We start from the raw sequence: 18,659 nt of genomic DNA, 5'->3' as shown, positions 1-18,659 counted from the left end.
TTCCTTCGGCAGCATCTCCACCACTCCTCTCTTGGAATTGCCTTTCTTACTACTTTAATAGCTAGCCATCATATCAGATGTTAATCTGCACAGCTTGGCAGGAATTCTTCAAGATCAAACAAGGCAAAGTATTTGATCCTCACAACATGCTGGAACTACGTTTCATACAGATTGGCCTGAAACACTGGACATGGCCCTAATCAAGGCACCCAGAGTATAGACGAACACTGACAGTGGTCACCTCCTTGAATTAAGGAAAGAACCAGGAGCCCAGCTGCTAAGTTGGAGAAGGTATGATTTTATACTGGGACGAAGAACTAAGACAATTATTGCCCATCAGATCTAATCATCCATCATATGTTTTTCAATACAAGGCCTCAGCTCTCTGAGCATGTAAAGTGGACATTGAGGGTATGTGCACACGTCAGGATTTTTTCCTGACAAAATCCTGAGAATTCTGCCAGAAATCCGCGTGCTTTTTTTGCACGGATTTCTCGCGGAATTTGCACGGATTTTTTGCGTTTTTTTTTTTTCCGGAATTTCCTTTTTGATAGGAAATCCGCAGAAAATCTTGAAAAAGATAGAGCATGTCCGGATTTTTTGCGGTATGCGTTCTTTTTGTGGAAAAAAACGCTAACATATGCACAAAAAATGCGGAATGCATTCTAAAAGATAGGATGCATAATGTTAGCGTCTTTTTTTACCGGATTTAAAGCGTTTTTATGGCGAAATTCCGCAAAAAAAACCGCTAAAAATCCGGACGTGTGCACATACCCTGAGGGTATGTGCACACTTCAGGATTTCTTACAGAAATTTTCCTGACAAAAACCGGAAATTTCTGCCAGAAATCCGTATGGGTTTTTTTTTGTGTTTTTTCCCAAATGCCTAGAATAGCGGGAAAAACGCAGAAAATCCGCAAAATTAATGAACATGCTGCTTTTTTTTTACCGCGATGCTTTTTTTTTTCGCGGAAAAAAACGCATCATGTGCACAAAAATTGCAGAATGCATTCTAAATGATAGAATGCATATGTCTGCGGTTTCTAATGCGGTTTTATCGCGAAAAAACCTGAACGTGTGCACATACCCTGAGTCATTGCTTCACACATCTGACACATTTTACAAGGCTTTCCCTGCTGATGCTTCCTTAAAACGTAGATTCCTGTAGACATTAGCTCAATAGATAAACCACCACATCCATTATTGCCTGACCCCTAAGGACAGCTTTGAAATGTCCTTTGCCCCACAATGGCACAAATAAAATTGACTTCTTGTCCTTACGTGTAACAGCCTTTTCTCAGACCATCCATTAGGTGAGTCACACTTTCCCCAGTCATGTAGAGTAAAGGTAACTTCACACTAAACGACGCTGCAGCGATCCAGATCGCTGCAGCGTCGCCGTTTGGTCGCTGGAGAGCTGTCACACAGACCGCTCTCCAGCGACCAACGATGCCGGTAACCAGGGTAAACATCGGGTTACTAAGCGCAGGGCCGCGCTTAGTAACCCGATGTTTACCCTGGTTACCATCCTAAAAGTAAAAAAAACAAACACTTCATACTTACCTTCGCTGTCTGTCCCCGGCGCTCTGCTTCTCTGCACTGGCTGTGAGCACAGCGGCCGGAAAGCAGAGCGGTGACGTCACAAACTTATCATCCCTGAAAGCCAAAGAATACCTCAGGCCTTCTCTTCCCTGACAGTCGAGCCCCCCACCCTCTCTACACATCAGATCATTGTCCAATCCACGTTTCGGTCAACTTTATTTTAAGACTACAATCATGACTAAGCGGCTTTGATTTACGTACCATCATATTTACCCAAAGGGGGGAAAAAACGCCCTCCATTATAGTTAGTGGTGTCTATCCGGCATCATTCTGAGCCAGCTTGAGATGAGAGTGTTCTGTTTTTATGCTCTTCTAACAAAATTAAGGCAGAGAAAAAAGGTACTCCGCACTGGAGTGTGAACCATTTTGTCAGTATTTTTAAGCAAAAACCTGAAGAGGGTGAGAAATGCAGAAGTAGTGTACTTGTTTCTATTATATTTATAGCGCTTTTGGCCTGACAAATACTGATGTAAATTACTACCCAAATATTGAACGTGTGAACATGGCCATAATCAGTAGACATTTCCATGTCTTGAACACTGTGTGTATTTTGCTTTTAATTTATTATTAATTTCTAAAATAATGGTTCAATTCCAGAAAATGAAAGTTATTTTACTTCCGCTAGTGTTTGTTTAGCTAGATGGACAGCAAATCAGAAGCTATTTTTTCCCTTTCTATTTTGCACTGAATTTCAGTAGTCACCTCCATGTGCATAATTAATAAACCACAGCACCGTCGGCACCGCACCCATCACATGGACCGTCACACGATTAGTTTCATCCTTGTTCCGTTCACATTCTATGGATTTTATCATGATCCTCAAACGATTTTAGATTCTCCAGGTTGTCCCACCATTTATATAGAAAAGTGTCTGCGATGAGCTGGAACCAAGGGGTGATCTTCACCTCGCCCCGCTTGGCCCTCTTTAATAACTGGGTCAACTCTTCTTTTGACACGTAGCAATGGCTTTGGATTTCATTGGGATCAGGATCGACTTTGACTTCCTTCTGTATGAACAGGATGTAATCGATCTCATGTTCTCCCCAGATGCCATCTGACTGAGCTTTGTAGTGAATCCTGGTTAGATACCGAAGTTCATCGGGTTTTACCTGCAAGTAAATAAGGTAAATCACCATCAATGTGCAACCAACAATCAAGTCAACTGGAAAATATAATGACTACAGAGCTAAAAGGGGTTGTCCATAGACATAAGTAATCATAAATCCCACGACTAGGGTCACCCATTGCTGCACGGAGTAGAAGAAAAAGGTTTGTAGGACCTTGGTTGTCTGTGACCGCTTTCGCAGAGCACTAAGAATTTGATAGCTGAAGGATCCCCGGCATTTCTTATAATATTAGACCCCTGCAAAGCCATGCGTGGGTCCACAACATAAGAAGAGAAGTCGGAGATGCCGCAAATAGAAGGAAGTCCACAGCGCTCTGGTCTGGTGACTACCGGCGTGGCCACTGGTCCAGGGTCCTGCTAATCTTTTTGCTCAAGTCTAGGTAGCAGTTACATTGTCACTCATAATGTCTTCTCCTTGCTCCATCTCTTTCTGTAAGAAATCAGTGCACTCAAAAGGAAACTCAACAGAAGCTCCAGAGAAAACCATGGTGAGTGCCATAAATGTAAAAACTGAAAAGCAGTCTACATCTGTGGGCAGGAAGGGGCAAGCACAGGTGGAGGCGATCGCTGATGAATATGCACAACACAGACACGTGGCCAGGACGTGGTCACCCTTAAACTGTTTACTGGGAAATCATGAGAATTCTGACTAAAGGTACCGTCACATTAAGCGACGCTGCAGCGATATAGACAACGATGCCGATCGCTGTTTGGTCGCTGGAGAGCTGTCACACAGACAGCTCTCCAGCAACCAACGATGCCGAAGTCCCCGAGTAACCAGGGTAAACATCGGGTTACTAAGCGCAGGGCCACGCTTAGTAACCCGATGTTTACCCTGGTTACCATCGTAAATGTAAAAAAAAAACCAAAAAGACACTACATACTTATATTCCGGTGTCTGTCGCGTCCCCCGGCGTCAGCTTCCCTGCACTGTGTAAGTGCCGGCCATAAAGCAGAGCGGTGACGTCACCGCTGTGCTCTGCTTTACGGCTGGCCGGCGCTGACAGTGCAGGGAAGCTGACGCCGGGGGACGCGACAGACACCGGAATGTGAGTATGTAGTGTTTTTTTGTTTTTTTTTTACATTTACAATGGTAACCAGGGTAAATATCGGGTTACTAAGCGCGGCCCTGCGCTTAGTAACCCGATGTTTACCCTGGTTACCAGTGAAGACATCGCTGGATCGGCGTCACACACGCCGATCCAGCGATGACGGCGGGTGATCCAGCGACGAATACGGTAGTTACTTACCGATAACGGTATTTCTCAGAGCCCATGACAGCACTACCAGAGAGAGGGAATCCGCCCTTCAGGACAGGAAACCTACAGGATAAAAAGGGCGGTACCTCTCTCCTGCGTCAGTTTGGTTTACATAGCATCAGAGGTCCTCCAGGTTAGTGACAACAGGAAAATATACAATTTTAACAAAATACTTATCAGGATTACATAGTAACATAGTTAGTAAGGCCGAAAAAAGACATTTGTCCATCCAGTTCAGCCTATATTCCATCATAATAAATACCCAGATCTACGTCCTTCTACAGAACCTAATAATTGTATGATACAATATTGTTCTGCTCCAGGAAGACATCCAGGCCTCTCTTGAACCCCTCGACTGAGTTCGCCATCACCACCTCCTCAGGCAAGCAATTCCAGATTCTCACTGCCCTAACAGTAAAGAATCCTCTTCTATGTTGGTGGAAAAACCTTCTCTCCTCCAGACGCAAAGAATGCCCCCTTGTGCCCATCACCTTCCTTGGTATAAACAGATCCTCAGCGAGATATTTGTATTGTCCCCTTATATACTTATACATGGTTATTAGATCGCCCCTCAGTCGTCTTTTTTCTAGACTAAATAATCCTAATTTCGCTAACCTATCTGGGTATTGTAGTTCTCCCATCCCCTTTATTAATTTTGTTGCCCTCCTTTGTACTCTCTCTAGTTCCATTATATCCTTCCTGAGCACCGGTGCCCAAAACTGGACACAGTACTCCATGTGCGGTCTAACTAGGGATTTGTACAGAGGCAGTATAATGCTCTCATCATGTGTATCCAGACCTCTTTTAATGCACCCCATGATCCTGTTTGCCTTGGCAGCTGCTGCCTGGCACTGGCTGCTCCAGGTAAGTTTATCATTAACTAGGATCCCCAAGTCCTTCTCCCTGTCAGATTTACCCAGTGGTTTCCCGTTCAGTGTGTAATGGTGATATTGATTCCCTCTTCCCATGTGTATAACCTTACATTTATCATTGTTAAACCTCATCTGCCACCTTTCAGCCCAAGTTTCCAACTTATCCAGATCCATCTGTAGCAGAATACTATCTTCTCTTGTATTAACTGCTTTACATAGTTTTGTATCATCTGCAAATATCGATATTTTACTGTGTAAACCTTCTACCAGATCATTAATGAATATGTTGAAGAGAACAGGTCCCAATACTGACCCCTGCGGTACCCCACTGGTCACAGCGACCCAGTTAGAGACTATACCATTTATAACCACCCTCTGCTTTCTATCACTAAGCCAGTTACTAACCCATTTACACACATTTTCCCCCAGACCAAGCATTCTCATTTTGTGTACCAACCTCTTGTGCGGCACGGTATCAAACGCTTTGGAAAAATCGAGATATACCACGTCCAATGACTCACCGTGGTCCAGTCTATAGCTTACCTCTTCATAAAAACTGATTAGATTGGTTTGACAGGAGCGATTTCTCATAAACCCATGCTGATATGGAGTTAAACAGTTATTCTCATTGAGATAATCCAGAATAACATCCCTCAGAAACCCTTCAAATATTTTACCAACAATAGAGGTTAGACTTACTGGCCTATAATTTCCAGGTTCACTTTTAGAGCCCTTTTTGAATATTGGCACCACATTTGCTATGCGCCAGTCCTGCGGAACAGACCCTGTCGCTATAGAGTCACTAAAAATAAGAAATAATGGTTTATCTATTACATTACTTAGTTCTCTTAGTACTCGTGGGTGTATGCCATCCGGACCCGGAGATTTATCTATTTTAATCTTATTTAGCCGGTTTCGCACCTCTTCTTGGGTTAGATTGGTGACCCTTAATATAGGGTTTTCATTGTTTCTTGGGATTTCACCTAGCATTTCATTTTCCACCGTGAATACCGTGGAGAAGAAGGTGTTTAATATGTTAGCTTTTTCCTCGTCATCTACAACCATTCTTTCCTCATTATTTTTTAAGGGGCCTACATTTTCAGTTTTTATTCTTTTACTATTGATATAGTTGAAGAACAGTTTGGGATTAGTTTTACTCTCCTTAGCAATGTGCTTCTCTGTTTCCTTTTTGGCAGCTTTAATTAGTTTTTTAGATAAAGTATTTTTCTCCCTATAGTTTTTTAGAGCTTCAATGGTGCCATCCTGCTTTAGTAGTGCAAATGCTTTCTTTTTACTGTTAATTGCCTGTCTTACTTCTTTGTTTAGCCACATTGGGTTTTTCCTATTTCTAGTCCTTTTATTCCCACAAGGTATAAACCGCTTACACTGCCTATTTAGGATGTTCTTAAACATTTCCCATTTATTATCTGTATTCTCATTTCTGAGGATATTGTCCCAGTCTACCAGATTACGGGCATCTCTAAGCTGTTCAAACTTTGCCTTCCTAAAGTTCAATGTTTTTGTGACTCCCTGACAAGTCCCCCTAGTGAAAGACAGGTGAAACTGCACAATATTGTGGTCGCTATTTCCTAGATGCCCGACCACCTGCAGATTTGTTATTCTGTCAGGTCTATTAGATAGTATTAGGTCTAAAAGTGCTGCTCCTCTGGTTGGATTCTGCACCAATTGTGAAAGATAATTTTTCTTGGTTATTAGCAGAAACCTGTTGCCTTTATGGGTTTCACAGGTTTCTGTTTCCCAGTTAATATCCGGGTAGTTAAAGTCCCCCATAACCAGGACCTCATTATGGGTTGCAGCTTCATCTATCTGCTTTAGAAGTAGACTTTCCATGCTTTCTGTTATATTTGGGGGTTTGTAACAGACCCCAATGAGAATTTTGTTACCATTTTTCCCTCCATGAATTTCAACCCATATGGACTCGACATCCTCATTCCCTTCGCTAATATCCTCCCTTAAAGTGGACTTTAGACAAGACTTTACATAGAGACAAACCCCTCCTCCGCTCCGATTTTTACGATCCTTTCTAAACAGACTGTAACCCTGTAAGTTAACTGCCCAGTCATAGCTTTCATCTAACCATGTCTCGGTTATTCCCACTATGTCAAAGTTACCTGTAGATATTTCTGCTTCTAGTTCTTCCATCTTGTTTGTCAGGCTTCTGGCGTTTGCGAGCATGCAGTTTAGAGGATTTTGTTTTGTTCCAATCTCCTCACTGTGGATTGTTTTAGAAATGTTCTTACCTCCCTTCTGAGTATGTTTTCCTGGGTCGTCTTTGTTCGAGTCTACACCGTGCCTAATATTAGAAACACACATTTCATATAATAAGGTGCTCACCGCACACGTGAAAGGGTGGGAATAAGCAGGTGCTGTCATGGGCTCTGAGAAATACCGTTATCGGTAAGTAACTACCGTATTCTCAGTCGCCCATGACGGCACTACCAGAGAGAATTACAGAGATCATTGCTTTAGGGAGGGACCACAGCCTGCAAGACCCTTCTTCCAAAGGTTAAGTCAGACGAAGAGGCCAGGTCTAAGCGGTAGTGCCTAAAGAAGGTTGAAGGTGATGACCAGGTGGCCGCCTTGCAGATTTTGTCTATTGGTACCTCCGACCTTTCGGCCCAGGAGGTCGCCATGGCTCTTGTAGAATGCGCCTTGAGCCCCTCAGGAACTGCGTTTCCCGTGGACGAGTATGCCAAGGCTATCGCATCAGTTACCCAGCGAGCTATAGTGCTTTTGGAGGCTTTGAGTCCTTTCCTAGGTCCCTGAAAACAGATAAAGAGAGACCCTTCCTTCCTATACTGTCGGGAGGATTCTAAGTAGTGTATTAAACACCTTCTCACATCTAGAGTGTGGAACTTTTCCTCTTTTTTATTTTTAGGGTTTGGACAAAAGGAGGGAAGGATTATTTCTTGGGACCTGTGGAAATTGGAAGCAACCTTGGGTAGATAAGAGGGATCTGTTTTTAGTATTACCCTATCATCCATGATTTGTGTGAATGGAGGGTTCGCAGATAGAGCTTGGAGGTCACTAATTCTACGGGCAGATGTCAAAGCTGTGAGAAGGGCCGTTTTGAAGGATAAGATTTTAAATGGTAATGAATCTATGGGCTCGAATGGAGGTTCTGTCAGAGCTGATAAATTTAGTCCTAAGTCCCAGGTCGGAAGGCTTCTGATTTTTAAAGGTTTAGACCGTATCGCAGCTTTAATAAACCTTGTTACCCATGGGTTAGAGGCAATACTCTCACTGTATAATGCACCTAAGGCCGCTATTTGCACTTTTAAGGTGCTCACCGAGAGGCCCATATCTAAGCCTTTTTGCAGAAATTCTAATATTTTGACCACTTGGACCCCATCTTGTAATTTTACCCCAGAGGTGGACAAAAACTTTTTCCAGGTCTTACCGTAGATTTTAGTTGTTACTGATTTTCTACTTTTTAATAGTGTAGACACTAAATTATCTGAAAAGCCCCTTGCCCTTAGTAGTGACCTTTCAAGTTCCACGCTGTCAAGTGGAGGTTTGCTGTCTGAGGGTGGAACACCGGTCCCTGGTATAAGAGATCCGGAAGATCCGGGAGAACCCAGGGATCGGAGACCGATAGGAAAACCAGGCCCTTTTGGGCCAGAAGGGGGCTATTAGGATGATTCTCGCCCTGTCCTGCCTGATTTTCCGCAGAACAGCCGGAATAAGAATGTGAGGAGGAAACGCGTACGCTAGACCCTGAGACCATGGAATCGTAAATGCATCCAGAGCCCGAGGACCCCCCCCTGGGGCTCAGAGAACAAAATTCCCTTACTTTCCTGTTTTCTGCACTGGCAAAGAGATCTATTACAGGAACCCCCCAGATTTTGGTGATCCGATCGAAGATGCTTTGGTTTAGTGCCCATTCCCCCTGTTTTAACCGGGTACGGCTTAAGAAGTCTGCTTTTTGGTTCTCTACCCCCTTTATATGTAGCGCAGAGAGGGATAGGAAGTTGACTTCTGCTAATGTGAAGATCTGGGAAGTGGCCTTCATTAGGGCTTGGGATCTGGTTCCCCCCTGATGGTTCAGGTAGGCTACCACTACCTGATTGTCCGAAAAAACCCGGACATGATGCCCCTGTAGGCTGGGAAGAAAATATGATAGAGCGTGACTCACTGCCCAAAGTTCTTTTTGATTTGAAGATACCTCGTATTCTTGATCTGTCCAGACCCCCTGAGTGATACTGTCGTCCAGGTGAGCTCCCCACCCCGTGGGACTGGCATCCGTGGTAACTATCCGAGATGTGTCTATTACCCACGGAACCCCTTTTGATAGGTTGTTGGGATCTAACCACCAGGCTAGGGAACGAATAGTGTTTGAATTTAGAGACATGTTTCCTTCTAGGTGTCCCCCCAGTGTAACCTGATTCCTCAGAATATCCCACTGGAGATCCCTCGTGTGAATTTGTGCCCACTGTATTGCCGGGAGACAAGCAGAAAGGGACCCCAGCAGTGACATCGCCCCTCTCAGGGTCATATGAGGGTTTGAACGAGCTCTGGACACAAGATTTGATATTTTCTGTTTTTTCTGGTCTGGAAGACGACATTCCTGTGTTATCGAGTCCAAAGTGAGGCCTAAAAACTCTTGAACCCTGGTCGGTTCTAGTTTTGACTTTTGGAGATTTAGGAGCCAACCTAACTCTGTTAGGATTTTTATCACTCTGTCGCATTGTTGGCGACAATGTTGGGATGAGTTGCTGACAATCAGGAAGTCGTCCAGATACGGTATTATTAGAATGTCTTTTTCTCTTATGTGGGCCATCATTTCCGCTACCAATTTGGTAAATATACGAGGCGCTACCGAGATGCCAAATGGAAGGGCCTTGTACTGGTATTGTTTTATTTCTCCTCCCATGACTACCGCTAGTCTGAGGTATTTCTGGGCATTTTTGTGGATGGGGACATGATAGTACGCGTCGCTGAGATCCAACACTATCATGAAGCAATTCGGAAACAGGTTTTTTATTGTTGATTTTATTGATTCCATTTTGAAGGATTGATTTTTTACATAACTGTTTAGTTTCCGTAAATTGATTATTGTGCGGAAAGAACCATCCGGTTTTGGGACCAGAAATAGTGGGGAAAAGAACCTTTGCCTCTTTCCAGTAGGGGAACTTCTTGGATCACATCTTTCATTATGAGCTTTGAAATTTCTTGTTCCAAGGCCTGTTGTTGCTGAGGTGAGGGTTTTAGTGGGGTGACCACATAGTTTTGGGGAGGAAGGGAGGTAAAGTTTATTTGAAGTCCCATCTTTATCAGATCTAAAATCCAAGAATTGGTTGAAATTTTTTCCCAGGCCGGAAGGTATTGAGACAATCTCCCTCCCACCCTGGGGAAGGTGTCACTTAGGGGTTTTTTTTATCTCTTGGAGAATTACCGAAGAGGAAGCCCCTATCCTTCCTTCTCCCATCATCCCATCTGTTCTGTTCTCTTGGGGGACGTCTCCGAAAAAACTTCCTACTCCGAAAGGGTCGTCTAACAAATGGTGCGGCTAAGTTAGGGAACCCCTTTTTCTTATCCCCCGCTTTTTGTAAAATGTCATCTAGAGTTTCCCCAAATAAGAATTTCCCTTCACATGGAATTGAACAGAGTTTTTGTTTGGTCTGTAGGTCGCCCGGCCAGCTTTTTAACCACAGCGTCCTACGAGCTGCATTGGACAGGGCTGCCGATTTTGAAGTAAGCTTGATTGAATCGGCTGATGAATCTGCCAAAAAGGCTGCCGCCCCTCTAATCATGGGAATTGATTCAATCATTTTATGTCTAGATACGGCGTCTTTTAGTTGCTTTTCCAAGTTATCTATCCAAATCATTAAAGATCTGGAAGTACATGCGGCTGCTATTGCAGGTCTTAGACACCCCCCTGCCGATTCCCAGGCCCCTTTAAGGAAAGTATCAGCTCTTTTATCGAGGGGATCCTTCAGAGTTCCCATGTCCTCAAAGGGCAATGCGAATTTTTTTGACGCTTTGGCTACTGCTACGTCGAGTTTTGGTGCCTTGTCCCATGACGTAGAAGCCTCTTCCTCGAAGGGATATTTTCTTTTAAGGGAGGGGACGGATGAATTTTTCCTTTCTGGTTTCTCCCACTCTTTCTTAATTAATGCTTGAATATTCTCGTTAAGTGGAAAGACTCTGCGCCTTTTCTGTCCTAGGCCCCCAAACATAATGTCCTGTACTGTTTTGTCAGGACGTGGATCTACAACCCCCATGGTTGATCTTACGGCCTTTACAAGGGCATCTACTTCGTCTAATGGGAAGCAGTGGCGGCCTCCGCTCTCAGAATCCGAGGAGGAGGAGGAACCCTGTCTGTCTGAAGCGTCCCCCTCAGGGCTAGAAGAATCAGAGTGAGAATAGGGCACAGGTGTTTTTTCCTTGACCCCTTCCCCTTTAAGAGATTTAAATGCTGTTTCCACCTCTGATCTTATTACAGATCGCAATTCAGAGGCGAAACTAGGGGTTTCTTCACAAAGGACTTGTCCTATACAGGAGCCACACAATTTCTTATCCCAGTTTTGCAACAGGGGTTCACTGCATAAGGGGCAGACTCTATTCTTAGTTTTCTCCGTTTTTTTTCTTGCCTAAAAACAAACGGAAAGGGGGACCCCAATTATTTGGTGAACTTTCACGAAGATCACTCACCCATCTTGCGCAGCCACAGGTACCGGTTCTGGAGGAGGTATAGGATCCTGTATCAGATCCGTAGTCTGTGGTGTCGACTGGTTAGGCATATTGGCTTTACTCCGCGGCGTGGAATGGCTGCTGGAGCGGGTACTGCGGGTGCCTGCAGAGGACCTTTTCTTTTGGTCATCTGGCTTGCGCTGGTGGTGCCGCTGACGCTGACGTTGCTGCTGCTGCGGTGCCTAAATACTATATCTTTTGGCGCCGATTCACCCCCTCCTCCAGGGCTGCGTTCCCGGAAAGCGCTGATCCCCCTTGGATCACTGAGCATGCGCGCTCTGCCCGGGACCCGGAAGTAGTGCTTTCTATATCCGGTGCGGCGGCCATCTTGGTGTCCTTACACACACCACGCCACCGCTCCGAACCAGGAAGTGCCTCTGCCGCCGAGGCACACCGGGTCCCCGAAGCCCCTACCCCAATCTGGGGAGGCGGCCGCGCTTCCCTCCGCGCGCTCTGCAGCCCCATCACACCCAGCAGCGGCGACGTCGGATACCGCGCCAGCCGTGACAGGGGCCTCCCCGCCGTCATAGGTCGACTGGTCGGCTCCGGATCTTCAGGTACCATCCTAGAGGGTTCCCTGTCAGGACAGGAAACCAAACTGACGCAGGAGAGAGGTACCGCCCTTTTTATCCTGTAGGTTTCCTGTCCTGAAGGGCGGATTCCCTCTCTCTGGTAGTGCGGTCATGGGCGACTGAGAAATAAAGTTCTGGCCTTCTAGCTCCGACCAGCGATGTCACAGCAGGATCCTGATCGCTGCTGCGTGTCAAACATAACGATATCGCTATCCAGGACGCTGCAACGTCACGGATCGCTATCGTTCTAAAGTTGCTCAGTGTGAAGGTACCTTAAGGGTTTGTGCATATGATATCTGTTGACGCTGGTATAGCCGGTGAGTTTTTCTAGCAAAAGACGCTACAGGAAAAATGCAAAGGGTGATTTTCCTGAAGAATCTTCTTTGACGGTTTATTTTGGTCATTTTTTTTTAATCCAAACATAATGAATGGCTTTTAAACCGAAGATGCCAGAAGAATAGATCGGTCACTTACTTCAGCCGCTTTACGTTTTTTGAAGCTCAAAAAGACGGAACATATCAACTATAAAAATATGACTGACTCAACTGCCAAACAGTCATGTTGTAGCACTACAAGAGAGCACAAGCCAATATATAGTGCTATAGAGCCCATTCAACGTTCACAATGACACATTGTACATTACAACACGGTCACCGTACCTGCTCCATTGGAATTCCTAATTCGGCCTTCAGGCGTCTCTGGGCAGCTCGTCGCACCCCTATTGAATTTTCTTCCTCAATTTCCGTAGGGGTATTTAGCGGGTGACTGCAGCAGGTGTTGGTATAACAGCCTAGGCCAAGACAAAAGAATATAGAAGATCTCCACAATAAGAGCCCCACAGATCAACAAGAGTAGGTATGCCTGAGTGATTGCTATAAGAACAACCTGATGTCTCAGGTTCAGCAACTCATTGCCATTTATTATTGGCTAAAAGGAAAAAAATATAATTTTATCTCCAGCCTTCTGGTCTTTATATAGAAATACAAACCCGGGAAGGTGATCTTTGCCTCCGACCTTTGCTGTAACAAGAGTTTATTTTCTGTGTTAAATAAGAAGACGCTGAAGGCTCGGTGCAGCAAACCTGTAGAAAAAAAAAAAAAAAGAATAATAATATATCAATAATAAACATGACTATGCATCTACAGTCCTAAAGCACATGAACCAAGGGGGATAGGCTGCTTCCAAATAATGCAAAGTATACGTGGGAACAGTCATGATCCTATTATAATGTTTAGTTATTTGTGATGAGCAAACATGCTGAGATAATGTGTTATCCGAGCCTGCTCATGTGCTGAGTGACGTCAGCGTGCTCGAATAATATCTTCCGAGTCCCCACGGCTGAATGTCTAGCGGCTGTTCAACAGCTGCAACAAATGGAAGGATTGCCTAACAAACAGATAATCCTCCATGTGTTGTGGCTGTCGAACAGCTGCGAGACATGCAGCTGCGGGGACTGAACATAGTTTTCGAGCACGCCGAAGATATATGGTTAGCACACGAGGCCTAATTAGAATGATCTGCACAATATGAGGCACGTAGGATCCCATTATCACAAGTGTTACCTAACATGCATGTGAATAGATGTTGTTCTAAGCAGAAAACCTTTTAAAAAGGGACTGTCAGTGCAATATGACTGATCAAACAAAGCACGGGTGCTCAGTGTACCCCTGCGGTGGCCAAACATTTACAGGGTACCAGGTACAATACGGCCACCACCTTTCAGCCCTGATATACAGCATTCTATAATGCTGTATATCTGCCCCAAACCTGACGAGAACGAAGAAAAATAACTTTTATTCTAGTCACCTGCGGGGCGGTCCGGTCTGAGGGGCGTCACTCTTCTTGATCTGGTGCCTCCCATCTTCTTGCGATGCCGTCCCCCTGCTTCCTTCATGTGGATGACACGTCCCTACATCATCCATAGTCTCCCCGGCATCGCGCTCCGTAATTCTCTACACAGCAGAGTTTTGCAGTGCGCAGGAAAGGCCAAAGAGCCCGGCGCACGCGCACTGCAGTACGAAAGCTGTATATCAGGCCATATCTCATACTGGTCAAACTTGGCGACAGGTGCCCCTTCAGTGCACCCTCCCACCATCTCCACCCCCTCTATTTTGATTGACAGCTCGGGCCTTATAGAGAGGGGCAGAGATAAGTGGGAACCAGGCCGGTGGGAAGGTGCACTTTATGATCGGCTGCATCATGGAGCACCGAGCGATTGTGCTTGGTTTGATCAGTCATACTTGTGATCTCTTTAGAAGAGTTTTCTAGTTTTTAAGGCTGAAAGCCTTAAAAATGTACATTGTGACGACTTGACAACAATCAGCAAAATTGTCTCTTTAAGGCTAGGTTCCCACACTGAGTATTTATTGCGTCTCTGCTGTTACCATCTGCGCCTATTAGGTAAATTAGGTTACGTATTTTTAAAAAAAAAAAAAAAAAAATTCATGTGTTTTTTTCCAGCTGCAGTTTGTTTTTGCCATGTTTTAAATAAAACTGCTTAGTCTTGCAGACTGGCTGTGACTTAGGAGCAAGAATAATGAGATAAAAGTCGTTTGTGGATTACATGGTTTTAAACTTCCTCATCTCATTCTAGTCTAAAAAAATAAGCAGAAAAAAACAACGACGCAAATTTATCACACGAGGAATCGATGTCGCAGAATTCACATACGCACCGCATGTGATTCATACAGATTCCATTCATTCTGCTGGACCTGTAAAAAGCGGCATTTTCAAAAATAAGTCGCATTAAGAATGCACCAAATACTGTTTGCAGGAGATTAGCCTTAAAGGGGTTGTTCCGCCTCAAGCTACAAGTTGCACATTGCGCAAACTCCACACGGTCAGGATTCTCCGGGAGCTGGCAGTCATGTGACTTCTGGGTTGCAATTTGCATACTCCTGGCCACATTCACACTAGACGTGCAAGGCCTAGAGCTCAATACATTTGTACTGAGCGAGGCTGCACACGTCTAGTTAGCATGTGACCACGTCTGCAAATCACATACATGCAGTCATGTGCCGGCCGCTCCCAGGACCGGAATTGTGAGGATTCACAGTTCTACAGTTGCATATTATTAAAGGTCTATGCTGGGCACATTGGAGAAAATGTCACGGACGAAAATATTGGCACCCTTGAAATTGTTCCATAAAATGAAGTATTTCTCCAAAATTATTGCAATCACGTTTGGTTTTTTTTATACACGTTTGTTTACATAGCTTCTTTAAAAAAAAAAAAAAAAAAAAAAAGGCAAATTTTACATAATTTAACACTACAAAACCCCAAAAATGGGCCGGACAAAATTGTTGGCATCATCCCAAAATTTTGGGTAAACCACTTTGTCTCAAGATTGTGGTGCTCGTTCAAACTCACCTGTGGCAAGTAACAGGAGTAGGCAACATGAAAATCACAGCTGAAACCAGATAAAAAGGGGAGAAGTTGACACAATCTTAGCACTGTGAGTGTGTGTGTACAACACTAAGGAAGGAGACCAGGAAGAGAACTGTCTGAGGACTAGAGAACCAAAATTGTTGAACATCAACAATCTTGAGGTTACAAGGCGATCTCCAGAGATCTTGATGATCCTTTGTCCACGGTATGCAACAAAATCAAGAAGTTTACAACTTGAGGGTGCCAACAATTTTGTCCAGCCCATTTTGGGGGGAAATAAAGGTTTATAACAAAACGTATGTAAATGTAACTGCAATAATTTTAGGGGAGAAATAATTCATTTTCTGGAACAAATTCCAGGGCGCCAACACTTCCGCCCATGACTGTTGAGGATTTTAGAATGCTGTATATGAGGGGTTACAGGTGCGGACCCTCGTTTATATGTAACTTCCCAGCACTCGCTTTACCTTTGTGGATATTTTGGTTCAGGTGACAGTTCTTCTTGGTGTCTGCTCCAATCTTCTTGTCGTTCTCATCGATCAGAATACACATCTCCGAGAGCAACTGCACCTGCTTCTCATCCAGAGAGTCCGTGTCCACCTCAGGCATGGCTGCGCCGTACGTCCTGCTGCTGAAACAGCGGGGTCATGTTTAGCAAGAAGCATCAATAAGGCCGGGTCCACACATCAGACTTTCATGGTTAAAGTACGGACAGCCATGTCCAGTCCGGCCGCAGGTGTCCTGACCCAACAGCCTCCGCTGAGCTCAGGTGAAGAGATCTCCGACTGCTCAAGACAGCGGTCGGTAGACGAAAAATGGGGAACGATTCTGGCACAACCATCCGGGGATAAAATGGATTCTTTAAACTTAGTTAAAACAATAAAAGGTGAAGCCTCGTACCTGACGCGTTTCAGGGGTATACACGCCCTTAGTCATAGGCTCACATGCACACATACAAGTCTATGGGTGAGTGTGACACAGCAGACTGCACTCGGATGTCATCTGAGTGCAGTGCGACTACGGCAGACCACGTTCTCATCACCTGTCATCCCATTCTCTCAGCGCGCAGTGATAGAGAACACACGGATCATGTGGCCCCGGCCTAAGACTCAGTTCACACAGCTTGTGAAGGTGTTCACAAAAATATTCAAGGAGAAAAGGTTTCAGGAGACACTTTGGTTTTTTTTTTAATAGTTTTTTTTTTCCTTTAGTGGCTATGAAGAGGTTTTTTTGCCACCTTCTGATTGGACAGAGCTTAGTTTGGAGCATTTTCCATTAGTGTCAGCTTTAATTAAATCACATGCACTTTTTCTTTAAAAACAAACAAACCATGAAATACTATAATAAAACTTCTCATATGAGCAGTAAAGTGCACTCTCCCCATAGAAACAAACAGGAGGAGATCTCCAGAGGATTGTCACCCAGATCTCCATGTGGACACGGCCCAGTGTGAATGGCAGCCCACCCAGTGCCAGGTCTGTGCCCCCCGATAACAGCGCTCCCATGTATAAACAGATGAGGCTCCTCTGCACACCCCGCTCCTAGTGTGCTGCAGCACCCGGAGGACAGCAGCGCTGTGATTGGCTGCTATTACCAGGTGCAGTGGATCCCCTCCCAGGTGTACAGACCCACTCCCCACACACGGACACCGTACGGACGGTCCCGCACGATCAGCACACGTCCGTGCCGCCCCGTCCCATGAGGCACTGCGCGGCGCTCACCTGCTGCACACCGCACTCCTCACGTCCTGCCGCAGAACTGTCCGCAGCCTTGTGCGGCCACTGCCAAGAACCAAGACACGGGCCCTGCCTACAATCCCCGCCCACAACATCTCTCAGCCAATCAGGACTCCGAACCACTGCGTCCCACCATCTGGCGATCCGCTGCGCATTACACGACACCTCCCGCCCGCAGCGCTGCTCCGGCTGATCCTCGTCACCCCGCGCTGCACGGAGCCTCCTAATCTAACGTGTACGCAAAACACAAACGGCCTCCGCTCCAAGGAGGGGATTTCCGTCCGCACGTTCCACCAGAAAGCCAGGAACAACCTGACCACGCCCGCCCACTGCTCCGCCCTACGTCACGCGCGTGTGGGAAGACACGCCCTCTGGAGCAACAGAGCCCACATAGTACCGCCCCCGCTACCATCACACTGATTGGATGAAAAAATATTGGATGAAAAAAAGAATTGAGAGTCCTCAGTGATTGGATAAAACACTTGTCCATTAAATGATGCTACGGGGGGGGGGGGGGGGGGTAAAGAAGTGTCACGTGGTGCCGCATTCCTATACTACAAATCGGTCAAAAGTACAGTCTTCTATGTTGCCCATAGCAACCAATCACAGCACAGCTTTCAGCTTAACCCCTTATGCACAATGACGATTTTTGCTTTGAGAATTTGTTCTTACTTTTTCCGTGAATTGTATATTTTTTTTAATTTTCCCTAAACGCGGCATTTTTTTTTTTTTTAAATCTCAAGGCAAGTAGTAGTGTTGAGCGGCATCGATCATTTTGCCTTGTAATGAAAAGCATGAAAAAAATCCAAATTAGGTAAAATGGTGGAAAAACCCCCACATTTCCACTGTTCTAACTTCTTTGGGTTTTGCTCTTACGACTTTCGTTATGTAGGATATTATTATTATATTATTATTGTAATGGCTGAAAAATGTCAGAAGTTTCAAAATGCAAATCGTCTCTTCAGAGAGGAAAAGGGCCTGAACTCGGCGTTGGTTTGCAAACCGCAGGGCAGGTGGCTCTGCAACATCCAGCTTGTGTGTGAAGTCAACACAGAGCCACGGGAAGTGAACACCTGGCGCCCCTCTGCGTGACACAGCGGTGCAGTCGCCCGCAGCAACAGGTCTCGGATATGGACTGTTTTGAAGCCCCGTCTGCGAGGATACCGTTTTCCATTTGTGAGTCTTGGACAATAAAGACATTTGTGTTGAACTTTTACTGGGTCACTGCCTTATTATCGCACAGTGTGAACACCGCCGCACTACAACCCCCAACCCCTGTCCTTAGAAGCCTGGATCAAGCTAATATTTACTGTGCATTGATACATATCAAATAACATATGAAAAGTTTGCCAAGTCTATATAATCGGAATTAGTAATAAATATAATCTGTAT

General features: G+C 45.1%; 1 protein-coding gene across 2 annotated transcripts; it reads right to left on the bottom strand.

Annotated features, from left to right (window-relative positions):
* Window positions 1-1,740: 1,740 nt before the first annotated feature.
* IDI1 (isopentenyl-diphosphate delta isomerase 1) lies at window positions 1,741-17,631 on the bottom strand. 2 transcript variants are annotated; one of them, XM_069729701.1, is made up of 5 exons: window positions 17,253-17,631; window positions 15,999-16,162; window positions 13,133-13,225; window positions 12,804-12,934; window positions 1,741-2,710 (listed from the first exon to the last, which is right to left on the bottom strand). In XM_069729701.1, the coding sequence occupies exons 1-5, from the start codon at window positions 17,360-17,362 to the stop codon at window positions 2,393-2,395; spliced, it is 816 nt and encodes a 271-aa protein (XP_069585802.1). In that variant the 5' UTR covers window positions 17,363-17,631; the 3' UTR covers window positions 1,741-2,392. The 2 variants fall into 2 exon arrangements, with proteins under 2 accessions (XP_069585802.1, XP_069585803.1); XM_069729702.1 differs by having other exon boundaries at window positions 15,999-16,159; window positions 17,253-17,598.
* Between the last annotated feature and the right edge of the window lie 1,028 nt (window positions 17,632-18,659).

The sequence above is a fragment of the Ranitomeya imitator genome, chromosome 6 (assembly GCF_032444005.1).
Source record: "Ranitomeya imitator isolate aRanImi1 chromosome 6, aRanImi1.pri, whole genome shotgun sequence".
Taxonomy (NCBI): domain Eukaryota; kingdom Metazoa; phylum Chordata; class Amphibia; order Anura; family Dendrobatidae; genus Ranitomeya; species Ranitomeya imitator.
This window is presented reverse-complemented; position numbering and strand designations above follow the sequence as displayed.

What these genes read in the sequence shown, in the direction of transcription:
- IDI1 (XM_069729701.1), bottom strand. Translation starts at nt 17,362, where the DNA reads ATGTTGTGGGCGGGGATTGTAGGCAGGGCCCGTGTCTTGGTTCTTGGC. An exon ending in GGCAAAGATCACCTTCCCGG is followed by an intron (nt 12,935 to 13,132) that starts GTTTGTATTTCT and finishes GTCTTGGCCTAG; the next exon opens with GCTGTTATACCAACACCTGC. An exon ending in TAGGAATTCCAATGGAGCAG is followed by an intron (nt 2,711 to 12,803) that starts GTACGGTGACCG and finishes ATTTACTTGCAG; the next exon opens with GTAAAACCCGATGAACTTCG.